Below are 25,399 nucleotides of genomic sequence, written 5' to 3' on the forward strand. Positions count from 1 at the left end.
ATAACTTTTTTTTTTATTTTTAATAGCATTTTAGAAAAATAATAAAAAATATCACCTTGTTTTATTCTTCAATTCCATCTTCTTTGAGCCCAAAACCCGAATCGAAACAAAATAAACTGTAACAAATAAATCGCAACGACTTTTCGCTGCACACTCCGTCAAACTTGTTCAGGATTTTTCCAAGAAAACCGCTGCGAGGAGAGAGAAAAACTTTCGTTTCCCCTTAGTTTGACAACAAAAGCTCCTCCACACACTCACAACAAAAAAGGTGGGGGAGTCCCCCCAACCAGAATGAATGGAGCTGAAAAACAGGAAAAACAGCTGCTCTCCGCGCGGCAGCAATGCCGCGAGCAACAGCTTTCAAACTTGACACGATTTTTTCTTCGCTTTTTCTTTTTGCGAGTGTATTCAGAAGAAACTTGGAAGTCGTCCGGCTTTTGTGCTTCCGGTGAGAGGGGTGAAGCAAATGTATGTATTTATTTACTTTTCTTCGCTGAAAATGAAGCCGAACCGCCGCGCTTGCGACAATTGTGTCTGTTGGGCGCACGAAAAGGATTCAAAGTCATTCACCGGAAATGGACGGGGGGAGGGGCTAAGGGGGTGGGGGGAAACTCCCCACGAATAGAGCATAGTTATTGGATTTCAGTTTTCCACTCGAGATCGAAAGTTCATTGTTCAAGAAGAAGAAGAAGAAGAGGAAAATCAACCTCCCACGGAATGAAGTGCTTCGCAAACAGATACCAGCACGGGGTTTTAAGTGCATCTTTCGCGACTGGAAAATGAGAAAAACTGATTCGAAAATAGGAGAGGGAGAAAAAAACTGCTAAAAAAAGAAGGATATTAATCGGTGACGGCGGCAAACTACCGCCTGATTGGGAAAGTTTTTCATCCTCTCGAAGTGGGTGGAAAAATGGAGGTGGAGAAATTTGTTTGCCAAGAAACCTCACACCAACATCGTCATCCAGCAGCGAAATGGCCAGTAAAGTGCGTAACGAGTTTTTCAAATTGTGCCTGACGTAGTTCCGTCAGTAATGTCGTCACGAAGGGCGAAACAACTCTGCTGCTGCTGTTTGCTCTGCTCGACGGCTTAAAATTTGCGTGTGCGATGAAGGCTAGACCTGACGGTGCGGGAGTTGGGAGGAGAAAGTAAATTTATTTAACTCGAAGCTTTTGCGCAACAAGTTGAGCGATGTCGTGATGAAATTTCTTTAACTTTTTTTTTATCAAATTTACATTTCTCAGCTCTTGAAGTTCAGGAGATGAAAAAAAAATGTGATTAAAAAATATAGTTTGTTATTTTTTAAAAGAAACTTTGTGTGTGCTTTTTTTTGACAAAAAAAGTCATTTTTTATAATAGGTTCGTCCATACAATTTTCGAAGCTATCCACGAAAAAAAGGCAAAAAAATATGCATCGTAATTATCGTCGATAAAAAATCTTACTCAAATTGATTAGTTCAACATGATTAGTCAAATTTTCAAAGCTTTCACGAAGTATATATTTTTGAAAATGAAGTGATTTCAAAGTATAAATAAGTAGTCAAAATTGTTCACAAAATACCGTATTTTTCCTAAAAAAAACACAGAAAGCGAATTTTTTATGTTTCTTTCATTTTATTCATGTTGATTTTGTAAATTACTTAATTTTTTTTAAAAATACCGTATTTTTTAAATAATCCATTTTTATAATTTGCTTTTTCACTTTTTTAGAGTAATTTTTTCGAATATACTAAAGTTTTCACAAATTACCGTATCGGTGTTTCGATTATCCGAAGGTTTTTATGGGATTTCATATAATCGAATCGCAAACAAAAACATTTTTTTTGTATTTTTCTGTTTTCTTACTTTTAACATCAAATTCGAGTTCTGTGACCCCATTTTAATCGAATTTGAATGGTTGAACGTCTAAAAAGTAAAAAACAATCATTTTAAAAATTCCATCATCGCCATTTTGACCGCCATCTTGGATTTTTAAATTCTAAACCACTTTAGAGTAGTTTAGAGGTAGTTTACTAAAGCTCAACAATAAAAAAAATCGAAATCGATTATCCGAAGTTTCGATCATCCAAAATGAAATTTTGCCAAGGCCTTCGGATAATCGAGTCTGGACTGTATGCATTATAGGTATCAAACAAAGGGAAGTTTTTGCATGTTTCATACAAACATTCAGATTGTGTATGCCTCATACACAATTTTACGTCGTTTGATACTCATAATGCATATTTAAAAAATTGAGTTTTCAAAACCTTTTGTGGAAAATTTACAAAAAAGCATACAAAATTTCCCTTCGTTTAAGGGGCAAAATAATATGCATCGTTACATACATGTGAATCGCCAAAAATGTCCGAGGTTGGTTTGAGCACACATTTAAACTATTTTTTAAATCTTTTTGGAGGGCATTAAAATATATATTTTGATCTATTATTAAAATAAATATGAAGACATTTGGATATACCTTTGCCGAGATATAACTATTTTAAGTTAGTAGTTTCAAAAAATGGGTGCCACGATATCTCAACACTGCTTTGATCAAATCGGCTCAAAATTTTGGTGAAGACTCGTTGAACCGGTCCTGTGTGCATGACGAAGGCCGATTTTCAAAAACTTAATTCTTAAAAAAGATAAAAATATTTTTATGTTTTTCATATAAAAATCGTCAGTTTTCGATTTTTGTATTTTTTTAAAAAGCAAAATTTCAAAATCTGACTTCGTCATGCACACGGAATATGTCTTGAGAGTCTTCACCCCAAATTTCAGCCAATTTGGTCTACCCCATCTCGAGATATCGTGGCACCCGTAAATCAACTCGGTGTTTAGAGAAAAACGTTTACAAAGTTTGACAGTTCGCTTTGCGCATGGCAAAATTATGAACTTAATTCGTCTCTTACTCAGTTCAGTCACGAAATATCTTCATGAAACTTTCAGGAGTGATTGAAAATCATCTTTTTAGTGAATTAAGTGAATTTTCTGTAATATGAAATTTTGTGATTTTCTACATGTATGTAACCCCTTAATACCCCTTATGCAAAATTTACGAAAATTTGAGTATTTTCGAAAAATATGGTATTTTGTGAAAAAAATTGTAATTTACATTTACTAAAAAACGCATGAATAAAGTGAAAAGGCATACACAATTTCGCTTCGTTTGATACCAATATTGCAATTTATGAAAATTTAAATAATTTGGAAAATATACAGTATTTTGTGAAAAAAGTAAACAAAATTTTGTTTCGTTTGATACCCTTATTGAATATTTTGAAAGTTTGGGTGTTTTCGAAAAAAATACGATAATTTGTGAAAATTGTAGCATTTTCCAGAAAATCTCTTATAAAGTGATAAAGCATACCAAATTTCAATTCGTTCAAAACCCATATTTTGAAAATTTGAATATTTTCAAAAAAAATACGATAATTTGTGTTTTTTTTTTTTAAACAAAAAACTTTTATCAATTGAAAAAGGATACAAAATTTCGCTTCGTTTGATACCCATATTGCATATTATGAATTTTTTAGTATTTTCGAAAAATACGATAATTTGTGAAAATTGTAGTATTTTCCAAAAAATCTCTTGTAAAGTGAAAAAGCATACCATATTTTGTTTCGTTTAATATCCTTATTGCATGTTTTGAAAATTTGAGTATTTAAAAAATATGGTACTTAGCGATTTTTTTGGCATTTTCAAAAAAAACTCTAATCAAGTGAAAAAGGATACAAAATTTCGTTTCGATTGGTACCCATATTGCATAATATGAAAGTTTGAGCATTTTCGAAAGCTTACGATAAGTTTTGAAAATTGTAGTATTTTCCTTATAAACCATACAAGCTTTTTAAACATATAGGTTTTATAATTTGATGATGATATTTATGACTTTTTGAATTTTATATTTTTTAAGCTGAATTCTTTTGAACATCTGGAGTTTTTTTGAAAAAAGGTCCAATAAACCAAATTTTCAGTTTTTGCTTTTTGGGTGTTTTTGAAACCGCTTTGAGTGGGTATTGGGTAATTTGTCTCAAGGGGTAACTTTTGTCCCTGATCACAAATTCGAGGTCCGTTTTTTGTTATCTCGTGACGGAGGGGCGGTACGACCCCTTCCATTTTTGAACATGCGAAAAAAGCGGGTTTTTTTCAATAATGTGCAGCCAGATGAAGGTAAAGAGATGAAAATTTGGTGTACTCAAAATTCCTAAAAAACGTATTTTTCATCGAAAAAAAAAACACCAAAAACGTTTTAAAAATTCTCCTATTTTCCGATACTTGATTTTAAAATAATTTGGAACATGTCATTTTAAGGGAAATTTAATTTTCTTTTCGAATCTACTAAAAAAGTGCCATTTTCCGTTACTCCGCTGTAATTTTTTTTGGAACATGCCTTTTTAAGGGAAATTTAGTGTTTTTTTTTTGAATCTACATTGACACCCAGGTAATTTTTTCATTTAGAACAAAATTTTTAATTTTAAAATTTCGTGTTTTTTTCTAACTTTGCAGGATTTTTTAGTGTGTAGCAATGTTCTACAAAGTTGTAAAGCAAACAATTTAAAAAATGTTATATTTAAACATAAGGGGTTTGCTTGTAACCATCACGAGTTATTTCCAAAGAGATGTTATCTGGCTCGAACTGCCAACATTCTCTTTTTCTTTATTTTTAAACCATCTTATAATTTAAAAATGCTCCCAGAAGGGTTTTCATTTTCCACTCGTTTAATCCTGCCTTTTTAAACAAAAAAATCCCCAGCTCGCAGTATAAGTAAAAAAAAACCGTAAAAAGAATAGCCCTTCTTGAAAAATAACCTTATAACCAGCGCCCTTTTTACTCCATAGTGCACCTCCTCCCTTCTGGAGAGAGAAAAAAGATGGCGGTCGAGTTAAATGCGTCGCGTATTGCTGCGATTTGTTTCCGCATTTTATTTGTGCGTAATGGTTCGGAACGCGTCTCAAATGTGATTAAATCGTCGCGGGAGATTGCTGTCTGTTGAGGAATAGTGAAGTTTTCCCAGGAGTGCTCCTTGAAAGTCGGGTTTCTACTTATTTTGTAGCAGAACGGGTGGATTTGGAAGTGGTTGCAGAGACGGCGTTCTGCCCTCCGGAGGAAGAGTTTCCATGTGTGTGTTGTATTCTTGGGGGTCTGCGTGAGTGTAGTAGTGATAGCACGGCCGAAATTAAAATAGCACATAACAGAGAGGATTGGTAGTGATGTTTTTTTCAGAATGAAAGAGTTTTTCAAGAGTCCGAAAATGCAATTATTTATAATACTGCGTCTTACGAGCGCCAAATGATTGATTTGTGGCTGAAGTTTGACTTCCGCAAAGGGTCATGGCTCGCTGTAGTTTACCGGGCGGGCAGAGAGAGTCCCTGTATCTACGAGTGTTTGTGTTTGTGAAAGAAAAGCAGAAGCAGTGCTCGTGTTTTTTTCTTCTCTCTTTTTCATTCGCTCTCCGCGCCGAGAAAGTTGCAGTACTAGATCAGGCTCAATCAAAAGTTAAAGCTGACGTTTGTGGTAGTGCCATTGTTTCGGAGGAATTGGCAGTATTGGCCGAAAAAAAAAGACCGACAAGTGAAAAAACTTTAGCTGCTGTTTTCGGGTAAAGAATCTTATCTTGAAGAAGCCAGAGCAAACTATTCAGCTGTTTTTGGCACAATGGCGTTTAATGCAAAAGTGATCATAACCGTATTGGTGCACGACGAACTCTGCCAATCAAGTGATATTTTTTTTTTGTTGGATTTATTTTAAAATTTAGTGATTTGTGTTGGTGGACCTATTTATTTTGCGAAAGATATCCATGTTCATAACTGTGCAAAAATGTGGTAAATCAAAATCTTATTTAGGCCTGAGGTGAAGAGTGGTTTTATCGCAAGAACACTGAAGTTGAACGAGAGCTAGAGGACGATGCGCCATCGTTTGGATTGGAATTTCAAAGAAAACGGGTGAGTTCGTTCTGAAATGGAGATAAAGGAGTGTTTTCATTTACAGTAAAGTGCCATCACCACACGCTCACGATTTGTCACAGGTTTTGTTGTCGTTGTTTTCGTTGCGTTTGTTTGTGTCCTAAGTTCGCAAATACTCTGTTTTGATTGTTTTGTGTTTGAAATACGTGTTTTACCCCTGTTCCGTTATAATATCTTGATTGAAAAGCGAATCGCGTCTTTAAAAAGTCCTTTCTATATCATCATAGATCGGAAGGCTGTTGGCGGTTATGTTATGTCGTTAAAACGTTGTTAATTAGAGGCGCGGTTGAATTATTAAGAGCAACTATTAATGTCCTTCCCATAGCTCCGCATCGCAGCACGTCTTATCCTTTTTATCTCTTATATGATCAAAATTTCATTTAAACATTTCATTATCAACAATTTTAATAATGCACCTGTTAATTAATGATAATGTTGGTTTTATCTTTCCGCAGCCGGCTGTCTAAGATCTAACCATTTTAGTATAAATCTTCAGCATATAATAGCATATACAGATCGCTGAAGCGTATGATCGGTTGTGCTGATAGGATATTACGGTCCTGTTCAGCAACGGAGAAGGACAACCATGGGTGCCCTCTCATGCTCTATTTTATGATGTATTTATTGCATATTATTTTCAGGTGTTTAGTGGCAGTTTTACAATTATTTATTTTTCAGCTTCCTGGAATCATCTTTAAGTTTATTGCCCATATGTATCATTCACTATATACTTCACTTTGATTTCCATTTCAGTCCTTACTTCATTCCTCTTCCATTATTATTCCATTCCTCGTACCATATATCATCAAACTAAATAAACTCATAACACGAACAAAGTGGAACCGGGGAGTTTAGACCACTCGCGCGTCCAAGTAGCCATCGCCATTTTGACATTGTTTTAGTCGTCGCGGGTGTGTGGTACCGATCATCTTAACCATCGTAATGGACTTATTTCCGGTGAAAAAATTCCAATCGTTATCCTCATTTCTATTCCAAATACAATCTAGTTTTGCTGCTTGATGTACGTCGCGATCTCGTTCGTTTACTTTTCTCGGTTGTCCTGATCGGTCGTTAGTTTGAGTATTTGCGTGTTTATCGGTGTAAGAGTAGGACCATCCGGTAATGTTTGTTGAGATAATTCGTTTGAGGTTTCAAGACACTCCTCCCCGTGATTATACAAATTCCCGCCTTATGTTTTAAGTATGGCCTGATAAATCATTCATATACGTAAATCATTTAGCATCAACTCGTGTTACCAGTGTTACGCGGAGTTTAATATCTTTCTAAATAATTAAACATAACATTGGTTCTATCTTTCCACAGCCGGCTGCCTAAGATATATACCATTTATATAACTCCATATCAAATAAACGGGAATTGTCTCAACAGCAGCATCCGATTGCTCGCCTTGAGAATAATATATAAACTATCTAATAAAAAAATATACGATTATTTGGGTCACATCATCATCTTCTATGATGAATCCTGACCATTACCCTTCCCTACTAACAAAATCCCAAGTAGAAGTAGTTTTCCGGCACACGCGGGGGGTGTGGATATCGTATAGAACCCACCCTTGGTAGCAGCCTGTGCTAACTAACATTCCCGTCCCGTTCCCTCGAGATCTACAAACTGACATGGCGGGCGCCGTTGGTGGCCAATGACTGTTACCTATTTGCACACATTCGTGTTTCAGCGACCTTGGTGTTTTATCTTTTCGGCGCATTCATGCATGCTGTTGATAAGGGAAACACCATTAGATAGTTGAAGCGTATGATTGTAGTGCTGATAGCATATAACGGTCCTGTTCAGCAACGGAGAAGGACAACCATGGGTGGTCTCTCATGCTCATGCTCATGCTCATGCTCATAGTGCACCTCCTCCCTTCTGCTGGTAATGATTTCCTGCCAGATTTTTCCTTCGTTAGCACCGATTAGTGTCCACGTTTTTACTTTTTTTCCCGGTCATCAGGTCGAAATTTCCCACCTGCGACCAACCACACTGCTAAGCTGCTTTTTTCCTGTTTTTCCAAGCAAACTGCGCCTGTTTTTTCGAACGAGAGCAAAAACTAGTGCGTCCATCCCGGGAATTCCCGGGACAAAATTCCCGGGATTTTTCCAAAACCGGGAATTCCCGAATCCCGGGATTTTTCATATTTTATCCCGGGAATTCCCGAAATTGAGAAAAAAACTAATTTTGGTTTGGGAACTCTGGTTAGGTATTTATACATCCTTGATACATGAACATTTGAATAATTAATAATCGATAATTATTATAAATCATTCAAAAATCGTACTCGATATATATCAGCACTAATTTGGCAAATTATGAAAAATTGTTGAAATTTTATTTTAGAAATTCAAAAATTTCCTAGCGCTATAAATATTTTCTATTTTATTTTACATTCTATTCAAAGACTGGGTATTAATTATTCTAAATTTGAAAAATTATCATATTTTACTATTTTTAACAAACACCGCCGCCTGGGGAAAATCAGGACAAAGATAACAAAGTAATACAGCTGCTTAAGCCATTTTTTGGAAATTTTTCGATTTTTCTCCTATGCCAGACTTTTGTCTTGACTTTCCCCAATTGGCAGTAGTGATTAAAAGATAATTTGTAAAATATGTTTTAAATGAAACATGAAATTCTTAATTTATCTAAAACATTAGATTATATATTATACAGTCGACTCTCTGGTTCTCAATATCCAAGGGACCGTCGAGGAAGAGAATCATCAGTTTACAGAACGATGCAAAATGAAGACTCGATTGAAATTTTCATTTCTTGATACCCAGCTATGGGAGAGAATCATGGCAACGTCCATCAAACAAAAACAAACTAATGTCAAACACCCTTCAAAGCTTCGTTTCGCCAAGAAAAATGTCTATGCAAGCCATGAGAAAATGAAATTATTGACAACCGGAAGAGATTTTTAAAGCAAACAGAATCCAAGGGACCGTCGAGGAAGAGATTCTTCAAGCAAGGGAAAATATCGAGGAATGAAGACAATTGAAGTATGCAGATTGAAGGGCCTGAAGAATTCATCGATAGATGGAGAATTATTGATATCGAGAAGATCGACCTACCAGAGAGTCGACTGTATACATTATCTGCTATCACTTTATCAGGTGTCGCTGCAGTTTTTATTAATTTAAAGAATTTTTAAAGCTTTTTCAAGTAATGTCAAATATTTAAAAATAAATAAAATATATTTTAAAGTGACTTATTTAATTTAAATCACATTGATTTATTTGATATGTTTCATTTAAAATCCAAAGCAAAACAAAGAACAAAACTAAAATCAATTTTAGATTTCTTTTAAGCTGTCTAAAAACTGCTGTCCTTGTTGAGATTGATGGTAGATTATTACCAACTAATAGTATTGAGCTAATTTTTTGATTTTTAGCATAAAAACAACAACTCATAAAACAAAAACATTGATTTTGGGACATTTTCAAAAATTTCCCGGGATCCCGGGAATTCCCGGGATTCTAAAAATATTTTTCCCGTTTCCCGGGAAATTCAAAACCCGGTAAAATTGGACGCCCTAGCAAAAACGGATTAAGGAGCGTAAGTTTGCTCGTGGAAAAATAGCGTTTATCCGTTTTTGCTTGAAATCAAGTTGTGTGTTTGTGTCGTATGTTTGCACTGCTGATTAAATTGAAATAATTTCAAATTTGAAGTGTCCACGCAAATGAAGACTGATGACAAAATGAATGCTCGCAAATTTTGTTTCCCATTGAAGAACGCAACTCGAGCGAATCATTTTCCGCATGATTACACGCCTCTTTCACGCCAATTCTAAAGATAGCCACTGAACTGTAATTTCAGAGCCAATTATTTTCCGAGCGTGACAACGCAAAAAAAAAAAACAAGAAACCACTCTTCAAATTCTAATAAAATGAAATAATTGATTGTTTCCCGTTTCTCCCGATTTCCCCCTCGCAGACACCCCATCGATCACCAAAGTCCGGCCGCTGATTTCGCCCACGGGGCTGCAAATTACGTCCCGGGGCCGGGTCGTGTTCAACATTGTGTCGGTCGGGCAGCCGCTCGAGTCGACGGAGCAGCAGCAGCAGCAGCAGGGCCAGGATGTTGGCTTTGCCAGCATGAAGAGCTACCTCTCGCCGGAGTACGTCAACTGTCTCGGCAAGAAGCTCAAGTACGGCGAGTCGGACGTGGAGAAGGTGAGTTGAGCAAGTTTTGATAAGGTTGCTAAATTATCAATAATTCCGGCGTCATTCATTATTTTCCATTTGATTTTTTGATCGATTTGGTGTCTTGGGCAAAGTTGTAGGTATGGATACGGACTACACTGGAAAAAAATAATACACGGTAAAAAAATTGGTGATTTTTTTATTTAACTTTTAATCACGAAAACTCGATTTACAAGAAAAAAACACTATTTTTAATTTTTTTATTTTTTCATATTTTGTAGAGGACATAAAATGCAAACTTTTCAGAAATTTCCAGGTTGTGCAAAAAATAATTGACCGAGTTATGATTTTTTTAATCAATAATAATTTTTTCAAAAATTCGAAATTTGGTCGCAAAAATTTTTCAACTTAATTTTTTGATGTGAAATCAAATTTGTAATCAAAAAGTACTTTAGTGAAATTTTTATAAAGTGCACCGTTTTCAAGTAAAATCCATATTTAAGTGACTTTTTTGAAAATAGTCGCAGTTTTTCATTTTTTTAAAATTAGTGCACATTTTTGCCCACTTTTGAAAAAAATATTTTTGAAGAGCTGAGCAAATTCTCTATATTTTGCTTCTTCGGACTTTGTTGATACGAGCTTTAGTTGCTGAGATATTGCAATGCAAAGGTTTAAAAACAGGAAAATTGATATTTTCTAAGTTTCACCCAAACAGCCCACCATTTTTCAATGTCGATATCTCAGCAACTAAAAATAGTGTTTTTTTGCAAATGAAGTTTTAGTGATAAAAAGTTAAATAAAAAAAAACAATTTTTTACCGTGTATTATTTTTTTCCAGTGTAGTCCGTATCCATACCTACAACTTTGCCGAAGACACCAAATCGATCAAAAAATTCCTTCAAAAGATACAGATTTTTGAATTTTCATACATCATTTTTATATGGCCAGTATGGAAAATTATATGGACAAACTAATGATACAAAATGGCTTCTTTGGGCATACCGAAGACACCAAAAAAGTTTCAGTCGGATTAAAAAAATACAAAAATTAAAATTGAAGAAAAAAGACCGCTTTCGTAGAGAATTGCTCTTATACAGTCCTGCCTCAGTTTAGCACCGCATATGGGGGATGCAAAACCGAGGCGTGCATAACCGAAGCACAGAGCTTATGGGATTTTGGTTATTTGGGAGACATTGGCTATAATCGAATGAAAAACCATGCAAACAGCACTTATAAAAAAAATCACAAAAATACCTATTTTTTCTGTGTTTTGAAAATGCAATTTTTTAATAAAAAAAATCTTAAAATATATGTTATTGCAAAATGGATATCAAATGATCGTGTTTTTGTCAAACATTTCAAATGTCATACAGTTTTCCGAAAAAAATACTCAAAATTTAGGGTTTTTGCAATATTGGTATCAAATGATCGATATTTTGTCAGACATTTAAAATGTAAAAAATACTAAAATTTTCACAAAACTACGTATTTTCGAAAAAACACTCAAAATTTCAGTAGGGTAACAAATGATTAGAATTTTTTCAAACATTTCGAATGTAATAAATTTTGAAACATTGAAATTTTGAGTATTTTGTTGAAAATACGTAGTTTTGGAAAATTTTAAGTATTTTATTTAAAAAATTGCTAATGTTTTCGCGATTTATTAAAATAACTTGATCATTGTTAAAAAAACATTTTTAAAATATTTATATCATCATAGTAAAAACTTTTTTTTTGCATTTTTTTCAGAAAAACATTGTTTTGTGAAAATTTGAGTATTTTCAAAAATATGTGTTGCAATTTTCGAAATTTATGAAAAAATCCCGATTTTTGGATATCCATACTGTTAAAAACTGAAATTTTAAGTGTTTTTTTCAAAAATAAGTAGTTTTGTGAAAATGTTGAGTCTTTTAAAAAAACTATACTATGTTCGAAATGTATGAAAAAAATCTCAATCATTTGATACCCATATTGAAAAAGCTGAATCTTTGAGTATTTTTTTTTTCGAAAATACGTAGTTTAGTGATTTTTTTTATTATTTTCAAAAAATATTGTTATTTCATTCCTAATTTAAGAAAAAAAACCGTTTATGGGATTCTCATATTGTGTAAAATCAATTTTGAGTATTTTTCAAAAAATACGTAGCTTTGTGAAAAAATCGAGTATTTTCAAAAATTTGTGTTATAATTTTCTAAATGTATGAAAAAATCCCGATCGTTTGATATCCATATGATTAAAACTAAAATTTTGAGTATTTTTTTCAAAAAAACGTAATTTTGTGAAATTTTTTAGTCTTTTCAAAAAAAATTTAAACATTCGAAATGTATGAAAAATCCGAGTCATTTGATATCCATATTGCAATACCAATAATTTCGAGTATTTTTTCAAGAAACATTGCATTTTCAAAATACAGGAAAAATACGTATTTTTGTGAAAATTTTCATGTAATTATAAGTCGACGTCGTCGTGCTATCTTGTCGCACCCGCCATTTTGACGTTCCGAGAAAAACGCGTTTTAATGTTTGACCTTGAATATACAAAAACGAGAGCACGCAATGTAAACAATAACAAACACGTTTTGTTTGGCTGACCATTCTGTGCATTGTCCCAAAGTTTGGTTGAAGTTGGTTGCTGGAGTCCCGAGTTATAATTACAAATGTTTATGGTAGTCTAGCTTGTACGTGCGACAAACGCATCCTGACTTTCCTGGCCTGAAATCCCTTTGGCCTTTTGTCGCACTTACATCAATTTTCATGGAGTGACAAGATAGCACGACAAGATTGAAACTACTTTCATATGTAAAGTGACAAAAATGCACGGAGTTTTTTCGGTTTTTGTTGAATATCTCAGGATTAAAATCGAAATTTGGGGATCTGTGAAGGTCAAAAGGTGAGGCTTTCTGAGCTGCACAAAATGGCGTTCTTAACTCAATTTGGCCCAAAATGCACGTACGACAAGTTAGCACGATGGCGACGAAGTGCAATCGATAGCTGACATCATCCCGATTCCAAAACACTATTATTTTTGATGTTAGTATGATTTTTCATACGATTATAGCTAATATCTCCCATATAACCGTGCTTAACCGAGGCAGCTGAATGAATTAAAAACGAGGCGTGCAAAACCAGTGCATGACTGTATTTCGATTCATTTTTTTTGCCCACTGATTTTTCGAACCACTTTTTAAGGGGGCGACATAAACTTTAAAAAAAATATTTGCAGCGGTCTTAAATGATTTCTAATACACAATATAGGACAATTTATACACTATAGGACAATTTATACAGTATTCATTTCATCGTTCTTTAAATTTCTTTAAATACATATTAAAGTTTATGAATAGTTAAACTTAGCTCCTTGATATGCTGAGATTTTTTTTTCTCTTCTGGAAAAATATTTGCAACAACCTTTATTTTCAGAATTTTGATTTTGCTTATTTCTTAAAAACTCCTGTTTTTTGCAAAAAAAAAATATTTTTTTATTTTTTTTATTATAATAAATTTTTTTATTTCCTGAACAGTTTAATGGCCAGTCACTAAGCAACTTTCAAAAGGCGTCGCTGGTCCTCGTCCGGTCCGGATTTACAAAAGACGATATTTTTTGAAAAATCAATGAAAAACTAAAATTGCAATATGGATATTGAACGACATTGAATTTGGCATACATTTTCGTTGAAATAAAATTATGCAATTCTCATATATTCACAGAGTACAGAATTTGTTTTTGAAAATATTTTTTTTAATTTGAAATAATAGCAACAAAGACGCAAAATTTCGTAAATTTTGCCATTAGTTTCACTTCAAAATTCACAGAATACCGTACTTTAAAAAAACCCAAGTTTTTACATTTGAAATAGGGTTATTGTTTTTAAATAATTGTTGTAACAAAATACTTTCATGACGATATTTCTTTGGAATTATTTCACCTTACCAATTCAAGTAAAATTAAATTGTATACACAATATAGCCTTTCTGGTACCATGTAGCAAAACATGAAAATTTTAATATTTTCAAATTAAATATTTTTTTTTGTAGAAATAAAAAAAACTCTAATTTAAAGAAAACCAATGCAAAATTATGCGTCGTTTGCAAATTTTAAATATATTAGTGTTTTCAAAAAATACGCTGTATTTTGAAAGTTTAAGTATTTAACATTCTCTTATTTAGTATAACTTTATGAAAACAATTGGCGACATTTGATATTCATTTGAAAATAATGAAAATTCGAGGATTTTGCTAAGAAACGGTAAACAATTTGTATTTTTTTGAATTAAAAAGCACTTTGTATTGCAAAATTATCGATTTTTGGTCATATTTTGGTTTTTCATGATAATTTTACATAGAAAGCCAAAATATGACCAAAAATCGTTTATTTTTTGACTTTTGGGCTCAATTCTGAAGGCAGATAAGGATTCTGCGAGTAAAATTACATGGAAAAACATATAGTCGGACAATTTTTGAATTTCGTTGGGGTGGTCTCATTAGAGCGTCCAATTTCCCGTCCCGGAAAAAAAAATCCCTTGAATTCGCGGGATTTCCCGAAAAATTATATTTATCGTTTCCCGGGAAATTTGTAAACTTCCCGGGAATTCTCCATTTTCCTTACTTTCTGGTTCCAATTTTTTGAAAATTTATAAGAAGAAATAATGAGAGAACCTAACTTCATTTTATTTATTTTAATGTACTATGCATTTTGAACTCATAAGAAAAAATCAGGTTCATTTCAGGTGTATTTCAGATAATATTTATTGTAAAACGGGGTAACAATGATAGGATTTCATTCTGTTTTTATATTTTTTTCCAACTTTTGTCTCAAGATAATTATTTTGTAAAACATGTACCGGAGTAGGCCACACAAGGTCCATGCACTTTTGTTGGAAAAAATGTTTTTTCAATCACAATCATTTAGGCTGCTGATAAATTTTTAAGAAAAAAATCAATGTGTAAATTTACTAAACTTAGTTTATAAGCTTTTTAACGCTAAACATATCAATTTTAGGTGAAATTGATAAATAGTCAAAATGTTGCTTTAAAATCGTTAAAATGAGTTTTGTTGATAAAATAAAGGTCTAGAACAAGTTATTAGCCCTGAAAAAACATAATTTCTGCATAATTAATTTTTTTGCTTTATGAGTCAACGTTATTCTTAAACATATTAACTTGAAATTGTAACAGAGACAAATTTTAAAACATTTTTATGGTCGAGAAGCATAGATTTTATTTACTGATTCAAAATTTGATATAAAAAATAATACTTCTCAAAAAAAAATTCAATTGATTTTTTTTTTATTTGGTAAGCAGCATAAAAAATAAGAAAATTTCAATATTTTTATAAAGTTGTTTGATTTTTAAAAGCAGTCAAGCCATTAATTGACCCCCACACTCAATTTGAACATTAAAGTTGTCAGGACCACTGGGTAATGGCATCACGGATATTAAAATTGGAAACTAAGTTATTTGCAATAAGGAATCCCTAAAAGCACTTGAAGATTTAATTAAGTGAATTTTATAACCTCGAGAGATTCAAACAGATTTGACCTGTTAGATTTAATTTATTAATTGGTGTAAATTTGACGATTTTTTTGTAACTGGAAGCATTCGATTAATTTCCAATTCTCGACATCAAAGCCCTCCTAACTCAATAGTGCAATTGCTCCATTTCACGCACTCAACCCACACCCACTTGACAAAACCCATCAAGTTTAATCCAATTGTTGGCAAAACATCCCCCTGCTCTGGCGAGGGCAGGCAGCTATATCACAAACTAGCAGGCAGGCAGCGTGACAATATTCCCTCTCCGTTCCACCCTGGGTGACACACAATTTGAATCGAAATCGGACAGACAGCTAGCAATTGCGCCAATCCCTCTCTCCATCTCTACCATTAACAGCGAGAGTTGTGTGCACGTTAAATTGAAACCAGATTGGCATTAACATTGTTAAGGATGCTTCTGAGTGTCTTGATGGGGCTGCCGTGCACAGTTTTCTGTTGTCTGTTTTGTGGTGAAGCAAACGAGAATTACGTCATGTCCTGGTTACGAAGGGAGCTCGGAGTTGGGAAAGGTGCAATGACTCTTTTGTTTGAAACGGAGCTTTTATTTAACTGTGATTAAATTTTATGTTACACAGTTTTGTTTGAAATATCACCAAATATTGAGGTTCGTCACTTGATGACTGCTCAAGTCATTCTTTGAAAAATTCCTTCTTGGTAAGTTTTAAGGCTATTTTTATCCGAATATTTGTGAAATTTAAAACAAACTCAAGAAAAAGTTACAAAAAAAAACATTTATCACTTTTTTATTAACTTGTTCATTTTAGTAACAAAATATTGAAGACTGAACGAAATTTTACAATTTCATTGATTATGGACAAGATTTAATCAAAATTTGAGGGTTCATGTCTTGAGGACCGCTCAAGTCTCCCTAACAAAAACAGCTTTCAATAGGCTTAAACGTTACTTATTAAAAATCAAAATTCACATTAAATAAAACTAACCTCAACCTTCTTCAACAGATGTGGATCTACTCGCTCGGAGTGACGCTGCAGAAGACGATTTCGTCCTTTTCCGTCAACTATCAACGCTTCGGTGGCAACCCGGTGGAAAACTTCGACCAGCAGCGCCGATCCGCCGAGCCGGAAACGGAGGACGGACTGACCGCACTGGACCACGTCATTCTGGCCATGTGCGAGGCCAACCTGTACAAGCGGGCCAGCTTGATGTTCCTGCTGGATGTGAGTACCTTAAATTTAGAACCTCAAATTAAATTTTGGTCAATTTAGCCGCAAATTTCGTAAAAATTAAATTTAAAGTCGAAAGCAGTTGCATCCCAGCTGGAAAACTGCTGGTCATCGGGGGTGCAATCCGAGTGCAACGAACCGTCCGGTAGAAAGAAAGAAAAGGCTTTCCGCTCCGGAAGTGCAACCCACTTGGGTCGTTGTGGTTTCACAGGGGGAGGCTTACACTTTGTTGCACCCTGGAGTTCTCTTTGTGAGGGTGAGTGTGTGTGTTTTTCGCTCTTTCTCTTTGTTTTAGGAAGTTGAAGCTTCCGACAAATGTAGCACTTGGAAAATTGATGTTAAACACAGAATCGCAAGAGTGGAAAATTTCAGGGAAAATTCTGAATTTTATACTTTTTGAATGCCTTCACAATTGAAACTTTCTCAAAAGTTTAATAAATTTTGAATTTTTTTGATTTTTTTAATAAACAGATTTTGCATGCTGTGTTAATCTGATAAAAATAAATGATTTAGAAGAAGCTTTTTTGAAAGCTTGGGAGCTTCCGGTAAATTTAAAAGCTCATTGAAAATATAGAACTGAACCGTATGCTTAAAAGCTTTCTTGAGCTTTAAAAGCATTTTTAACATTCAACAGCATTTAACAGCTTGAAACATTTTTTGAAAGCATGAAAGCTTTCTAGAAACTCGGAAACTTTGGGAAAACTTGAAAGCCTTTTGGAGGCTTGCAAGTATTCTGGAAGCCTTTCGAAAACTTTTTCGAAAATTATTTAAATTTTTAAATCTTGAAAGCCTTTTAAAATATCAAAAGTATTCTAAAAGCTTGAGAGCTTTCTGAATCCTACAAAACTTTCTCAAACCTTGCGAGTTTTCTGGAAGCTTTTAGGCTTTCTGAAAGATTATCAGAAAATGATCATAAGCTTTTGGTAAAACGGAATACACAACAAAGTATTCTGAAAGCCTTCTGAAACCCTTTACAAAATATTATTTAAAATCAAGAATTTTGACATCTATTTAAATTTTCAAAGCTTTCTGGATGGAATGGATCATGGAAGCTATTTGAAAAATAAAAGTATTCTAGAAGATTGGGAGCTTTCTGTAAGCTTCAGAGTCATCTGGAAGCTTGGAAGCCTTCTGAAAGCTTTTTAGAACATGCTTGAAACTTTCAGCAAGCTTGAAACAATTTTAAAACATGTGAGCTTTCTGGAAGCTCGGAAGCTTTTGAAAATCTGAAAGCACTCTGGTTTGAGAGACTCTAGAATCCTTTTAAAATCTTTTTTAGAAAATTCTTAAAATCGACACATTTTTTTGAACTATGAAAGCTCAAGAGCTTTCAGTACGCTTGAGAGCCCCCAGAAAAAAAATCTGGAAACTTGGAAGCTTATTGAAATGTATTTATATTTTATTTATATTTACATTTATAGTATTTAAATATTTATATTTTTGTAAATAAGTATTCAATGAACACTAGTTTGTTATCCGAAAGCTTTAAAGTTTCCTGGAAACTTAGAAGCTTATCAAAAAATTCTTCAAAATTTGAACAATCTTCAAATATGTCAAATACGAAAGCTTTCTTAAAGCTCGTTAGCTATGAAGTATTCTGGAAAGTATTTAAGGCAATGCTCAATATTTTCAGGAATATTGACACCATTTTGAATGTTGAAAGCTTTCTGGAAGCTGTGAAGTTTCCGGTGAACTTGAAAGACCTCTGAAAACTTTGACTTTTTCTGGAATTCCGGGAGCAATCTGGGTTCTACAATACAAATTCTAAAGCTTGGAAATCTTCCAGAAGCTTAGAATCCTTCAGAAGCTTATAAGAAAATGCTTAAAATTTCAGCAAGAATTAATCTACTTGAATACTTGAAAGCTTTCTGAAAAAATGTTTTTTTTCTTGTAGCTTTTAAGCTTTTTGGATTTTTCAGAGCTTTTAGTAAATTGAAATTCTTCTGGAAGCTTAAAAGCCTTCTGAAAGCTTTTCAAAAAATTAAAAACATTTTGAAACCCTAAAAAGCTTTCCACAAGATTGAAAGGATTCTCGTAAATCTTAAAAAAAGGCTCGAAAAAATAAAATTCCTTTTTAACATGTGAACTTTATAAAACTTTTCAAAAAACTTGAATTTTTCGAAAAAAAATTAACGCTTTAAAAATTCCTTAATTTCTTGGAAGCTTTGAAACTTTTCGATATCCTGAAAGTCGTCTTAACGCTTTTAGACTTTTGAAACCTCTCCAAAAGATTGGAAGTTTTCAGGAAGTTTAGACTTTAAAAATTGTACTGGATTTTATTGACTTCTTTAAATTTTCCTTGGTGTACAAAAGAAAATGAAAACCTTCCACAAAGTTACCAAAATGCTTCAAGTAACCGACCTTTAAACAAGCTTTTAACATTTGAAAACACCTGGAAGCTTTCTGAGGGTTTTAAGGATTTTATAAAACTATGAAGACGTTTTCTTCTCGAAGCTTAGAACTTTCAGGAAGCTAAAAAGCTTTCTAGAATCATAGAAGCTTTATGAAAGCTTAAAAACATTCCAAAAACAAAACAGCTTTCTGGAAGCTTAAAACTTGTCCAGGTGCATTTAAGCTTTTTAGTAGATTTTAATATGAAAGCTTATTATATTGCTCTGCCTGTGTGGATCAATCGGACCGGGCACTGGACTCACAATCCAGAGGTCGCCGGTTCGAATCCCGAGGCGGACGCAAAAAATTCTAAGTGTAAATATAGGTTTTCGGTGCCCTCTCCCCGTGCCATACCTTCACACTTAGGAGACCCGGGAGGCGGAGTCTTGTCGCAAAAAGAACGATACACGCCTGTGAATCCGTTGACGAAACCACAAGGTTTAAGAGAGCCACATTATAAGATGTTACGTCGATTTCGTTTCATTATATTGAAGAACGATCAAAATGATTTCTGAAATTTTCAAGCTTCTAGAGTTCTTCCTAGTTTCATTCATTCAAAAAGCTGCAAGCTTTCAAGAAGCTTCCAAACTATTGAAAGCTTTCCGTCACCTTTGAAGCTTGAAAGCTTTTTGGAAACTTTCTAAATGGTGGGAAGACTTCTTTTTTTCTTTTCTTTTCTAAGTTTTCTTTCTCAACAAAAGAAGTCTGGTCGTGAAAACTAATCAGAAAATATGTTTTTAAATTATGAAGCTTTAATGCTTAAAACTTTCTGGAAGCTTTGGTAACTGACAAACATCGGTTCTTATAACTTGTTTGAAGCTAAGTTAATGCTTGGAATCTTACATTTTATTGTTTAGTACTAAAAGAAAATGGTGACTATTGGTATCCAACAGGCGAAAATAAATTAAGTTTTAATTGAAATCACACCTAAAATCCACCCGCAGCGTAATGTTTCACCCTGTCAAACGCGGCAAAAATTTGTCCCGTAATTCACGGTTTTCCCCCCTCTTTCCTTCTCCCCTCCTCCATTCGAGGGCCGTTTGAACTGCACTCACCTTTATTCACAATTCTACAATACATAATCAATGATCCGATAACAGCAGCAGCTGCAGGGCCCACCCTTCGTCCTGGAAAGGAGGGTGATCAAGTGCTAAAGTGTGCAACGAATGGGAAATTGTGCAGTTTAGTTTGCTGTGCCCCGTTCGCGTTCAATATCCCATTTGTGGCAGCACTTTGGATTGTAGGGTCGATGGGTCATTTGTGGAGCATTTTCGAAAAGTTGATAGGTTTAATCTGGGCTAAATTTGGAGGTTCGTTACTTGTGGAAGAATCAAGTCTCTCGAAAAATATTGTAGATTTTATGCAAAAATTTATATTAGAAAATTATTTTAAATAGACCTTTTTTTGCGAAATTTTGAGGTTCGTCGTCTAAGGAACGCACAAGTCTCTGTTCGAAAAAATGTTCTTTTTAGATCGTAACTTTTCCGTTTTTGTCACAATTTGGCCCAACTACCCTACACTTTGAACTGGGGAGTTCCACCCTCCCCCACAACGACTGCCACAAACCATTAGAAAACCATTCTACAAGCGCACTCTTTCACGCTAATAGATTCTGACCATCATCGATTAGAGCGCGCGCACACAGGGGAAGTCCCCGGTCACATCCTATGTGTGTTTGCACGGGATTGTGCAGTTCAACACCGCATCTCGGAATCGGTAAAATTCCCAGCTGGACTTCACATATATGTGAGTGAAATGTGGGAGAGGGGAAAAAGTTTCCGTTCAATTGAAAGTTATTTATTATTTGAGAACAACGACAGCTTTTGAGCAGAGCAATCCGTTTGGAAAAGCGCACTCTGGGGCTGGATCAGGATCAGAAGCCGTGCAAATGGCGGAAAATGTGGGAAATGAGCGAGAATCTTGGCGAGAACGAGTTTGGATAGGGTGACCAGTTTTTTCTTCTTCAAATTCGAGTAATGGTTAAGGAAATAAGCAAAACTTTTGCAGCTTATAAAATTATGAAGTTTTTTAGAAATAATCATAAAATATCAAGCTATTTGATAGCGTAATTGTCTTAAACAAATTTGGAGCTTTCTTATAAAAAGAAAATCAAAGCACTGCAAAACAATTCTAGAAGGTTGGAATTTTGTAAAAGTTCTTCTTCTGTTAACTTGAAAAAATAAAGGTTTCCACAAACTTGATTGAAAGTTTTTTAAAAATATTTAGAAGTCAGCTTTTGTTGAAAATTTTGTAAACTGAAATGGCATGGAAATTTGAATGTTCTGTTAGAATTATATTTTAAAATAGACTTTCTAACCATAAAAGCTCTCTAGTAGCATTCTGGAGTTTTCAAATCATCTGAAAATTGGAGATTTGAACGCCTTCTGGAAATTTCAAACTCCCCACTATTCTACAGAAAATCTCAAGAAGTTTTATGGAAGCATGGTTGAAAGCTCTTTGAAAACTTTCTGGAAGCTTTCTGGGTGGTTAAAATTTCTGAATGTAAAAAGTTTGGAAGCTTTGCTTAAAGCTCGCATTGAGCTTTCTTGAACGTTGGAATCTTCTGAAGCTTTTTAGAAAGCTTTCTATAAGCTTACTTGGAAATCAAAACGAAACTTTTTAAAAGCTCAATAGGTGTTTTGTTAAAAGCTTTTAATAAATATTCTTGAAGGTTGAAGACTTCAGTTAAATACTCCTGATTTTTTATAGGCTTCTGGGTGCTTGCAACTTTTTTGAAGCTTTATAAAGTTTGAATGGTTGTCTGAATGGTGAAACATTGGAAACTTCATGAAAGTTAAAATGTTCTGAATTTTTGGAAACATTCTGGAAGCTAGTTCCTTTTTTTTGGAAGCTTGAAAGCTCTCTAAAAGCTTACTTGAAAATCTATGAACTGTTTCAAAGCTTTTTCAAAATCTTTCTTATGAGTGGAAATGTTAAGAAAGTTTGATTGGAAGCTTTGCAATAAATTTAGCATCGTTTTAGGTGGCTTTCAAGCTCTAGTTTTGTAATTAAAAAGCTCTTTCGAAGCCCACTTGAAGATGTATATACTATTTTGAAACTTTATATTAGTTCTGTTTTAAGCTTTTTATAAACTTTCTTTAGAAAGCTCGGTTGGAAGCTTTGGGAAGCTTTCTTGATGGTTAACATCTTATGAGTTTAAACAGAGTTTTTGGATCCTAACAATAATAAAAAGCTTTCTGGAAGGTTGAAATTTCTAAAATGTTAAAAGATTGGAAGCTCTGGGAATGCTTGGTTTAAAGCTCTCAGAAGCTTTCAAGTTAGTGGAAATCTTCGGAATGTCTGAGAACCTTCTGGAAGCTTCATACAATCTAGAAGAGCTCTTTACAATCTAGAAAGCAAGATTGGATGCTCTGCGGGTAGCTTCAATTTTTTGAAAGCTTTCTGGAAGCTTCATGAAAGCTTAGTTAAAAGCTCTTTTGAAGCTTTTAAGGAAGTTGGAATCTTTTGAATATTAGGAAATCTCTGGAAGCTTCAAACGTTCTTAAAGTTTTTTTTTGAAGCTTTGAAGCTCTCTAGAAGCTTTCTTGAAGATCTATAAACTATTGCAAAGCTTTCTGAAATTTTTGTGTTAAGCTTTTAGAAATTTTTTAGGTTGTGGAAATCTTCTAAATTCTCTGTGTTAAGAGAAATTCTTGATATTTAAAAGTTTTAGGAAGCTTTTTGGAAGGAGAGAATCTTTCAAATTCATGTGAAAAAATTTGACGCAAAGCTTGATTGAAACTTGTTTGAAAGCTTCCATGAAGCCTAACAATTTAGAAGCTTTTTGGGAAAATTGGAAGCTTTTTTGTAGCTTGGAATCTTTGTTAAAGCCTACTTGATAATCTACAATCTTTTTAAAAGCTTTATTGAAATTGGTTAAAAGCTTCAGGAATTTTTTGAAGCTTTCTGGAAGCTTGGTTCGAAAGCTTTTTAGAAGCTTTCAAGAAAGTTAGAATCTTCAATAAATTTGAAAAAATGGAAGCTTGACACAATCTTAGCTTTCTGGAAGCTTGGTTGAAAGGTTTTAAGAAGCTTTCAAGAAAGTTAGAATCTTCAGTAAATTAGAAAAAAAACGGAAGCTTGATACAATCTTGAAGCTTTTTTCGAAGCTTGGAAGCTCTCTGTAAGCTTACTTGGAAATTTAAAAATATGTTTAGAAAGCTACTTTGCTAGCTTTAAGCGCTATTTCAAAGACATTTTAGATGTTTAAAGCTTTAAAGACGCTTTATGAAAGCTTGGAAGCTTTATGAAAGCTCGAAAGCTTTCTAGAACGTTAAAATCTACTGACAGTTTAGAGGCGTTCTGGAAGCATGAAAACGTTTTGAAACATTAAAAAACGTAAAAGCTCATCTTAATAGTTAGAATTTTCTGGAAGCTTTCTGGACTGTAAAAACCTACTGGAAACAGAAGCTTTCTTTTTTTTCTGAAGCAAGGCTACTTTTTTAAAGTGTGCAGACTTTATAAAAGGATTCAAGTTTGAAGATTTTTTATTATTCTCTGAAAACTTTAAATCTTGCAAAAACTTCTTAGAAGCTTAAAAGCTCCCTGGAATCTTGAAAATTTTCTAAAAGCTTTAAAGTGAAGTATTTTAAGAAAAATGAAAAAAAAAATGAAAATTTTCTAACCGCAATATAGCTGAAAAATATTTTGCGTTGGTTTTTCAAATATTTTTTAATGAATAAATTTATTAAAACATTTTAGGTGGTGTAGCTTTTTCAAAGCATTTTAAATAGCAAACTGTTTTCATATGAGCTGAATTGAAATTTGACAGTAGTTTGAAATCTTTTTGAATGTTTATTAGCTTGAATTTGGAATCGATCCTAAAAAACCAACGTCGATAAAATGGTCACCCTAACATATTTCTCTTTCAGCGAAAGCATCCTGCAAAATCTGGTAGCGCGTATCAACATTGCTTTATATTTTTCTGACAAAAGCAGTCGGAAGTTAACCAAACAATTAAATGAGCATTATTGCTCTTCCCAGAGGCAAAAAATCGTATTAATTTCATCGCAGAAGCCGACATTGGATGTGATGTTTGATCGGATAAAAGTAATTATTGGTTCAAGCGAAAATTGTATCGATATTTGTTGGCTCGGAAAAAAATCAAGCTAAGTTATGAATTGCAAACAAAAAAAACTGAAATGCAAATATTCACTCGAAACCACTTTCGACAACAATTCCGCCGAATCTGCCCCTCCAATTTAATGAGGAGCAAATTTCGCCTCTTCGTTCTCCGTTTTGCCTTTTTAAAATTCCGGAAACGGTGTAACTTCCGGCAAAAGTGCCACGGTGCCCCTAATGACCATTTCATTTGGATTACGCTCAACAGGCGCTCCACTTGCTTGCTTGCGAACTCCAACTAATCCTGCCCCCTCGACCAAATTGGCGAGTGCACACAACATCATCGCCCACTTCCCTCCTTCATCCACTTGAAAACAGGCTAAATAATGCCACTTTTGCCGCTTTTTTTTTAAAGAGGGCACTTTTTCCCCCTCTCCGTGAAATTGCTCTCCAAACATACTTACGCCAAATGGAGAAAGTACCGAGCCGCCCCAGCACTGTGTGTGTATGTGTGTAACACATTTGTTAAGGAGTCACCCAACCAACACCCACCAACCATTTCCGGCAAAAAGTTTAAATCAAACAAAGTGGCGAAAAAGAATGTCTCACTTTCCATCGAGTTAGGGGAAAAAGTTGTGGCGGGCTTGGCACGGTTTGGCGCGATTTGTTAAGAATGTTTTGCCAAGTTTGTTTTTTCGGTGTGTGGTTTCGACGTTGAAGAGAAAATTTTGAAGGAGAAATGTAATTAAGATTGATGCGTGGTAATTTGTTTGGAATAAAAACGAATGAAAAGCTTAAATGAAGCTGCAAACTGGAGTTTAAACTTAAATTTAGCCATTTTGAATCTTCAATTCACCGCACAAGTCTCTATACAGATCAGCAGGTAGTATATAATAAAGTTTTACTTCTTGTTACAAAAACTTAATTTTGACAAATTTAACCCACAATTTTTTAAGTACATGACCATTAAAGAGCTACAAGAGCCATTTGCATCCTGATGTTTGATATAAACATAAAAGTCTCCTCGAAACTACGACAACTATCACCTTGTTCATTTGAAAAAAATAAGTAAACAATTTTTTAAGGTTTGGATAAATTTATGTTTCTTGC

The 25,399-nt window shown here is 33.9% G+C and overlaps 1 protein-coding gene across 1 annotated transcript in view; it reads left to right on the forward strand.

Moving 5' to 3' along the window:
• Positions 1 to 25,399, forward strand: part of LOC6049099 — a 180,763-nt gene that overhangs the window by 95,945 nt on the left and 59,419 nt on the right. The window contains exons 3-4 of the mRNA XM_038248423.1: positions 9,893 to 10,131; positions 16,613 to 16,831. Of these exons, the coding sequence (XP_038104351.1) occupies positions 9,893 to 10,131; positions 16,613 to 16,831 (458 nt within the window). The remainder of the gene's footprint in view (positions 1 to 9,892; positions 10,132 to 16,612; positions 16,832 to 25,399) is intronic.

This window comes from Culex quinquefasciatus, chromosome 1 (assembly GCF_015732765.1).
Source record: "Culex quinquefasciatus strain JHB chromosome 1, VPISU_Cqui_1.0_pri_paternal, whole genome shotgun sequence".
NCBI lineage: Eukaryota > Metazoa > Arthropoda > Insecta > Diptera > Culicidae > Culex > Culex quinquefasciatus.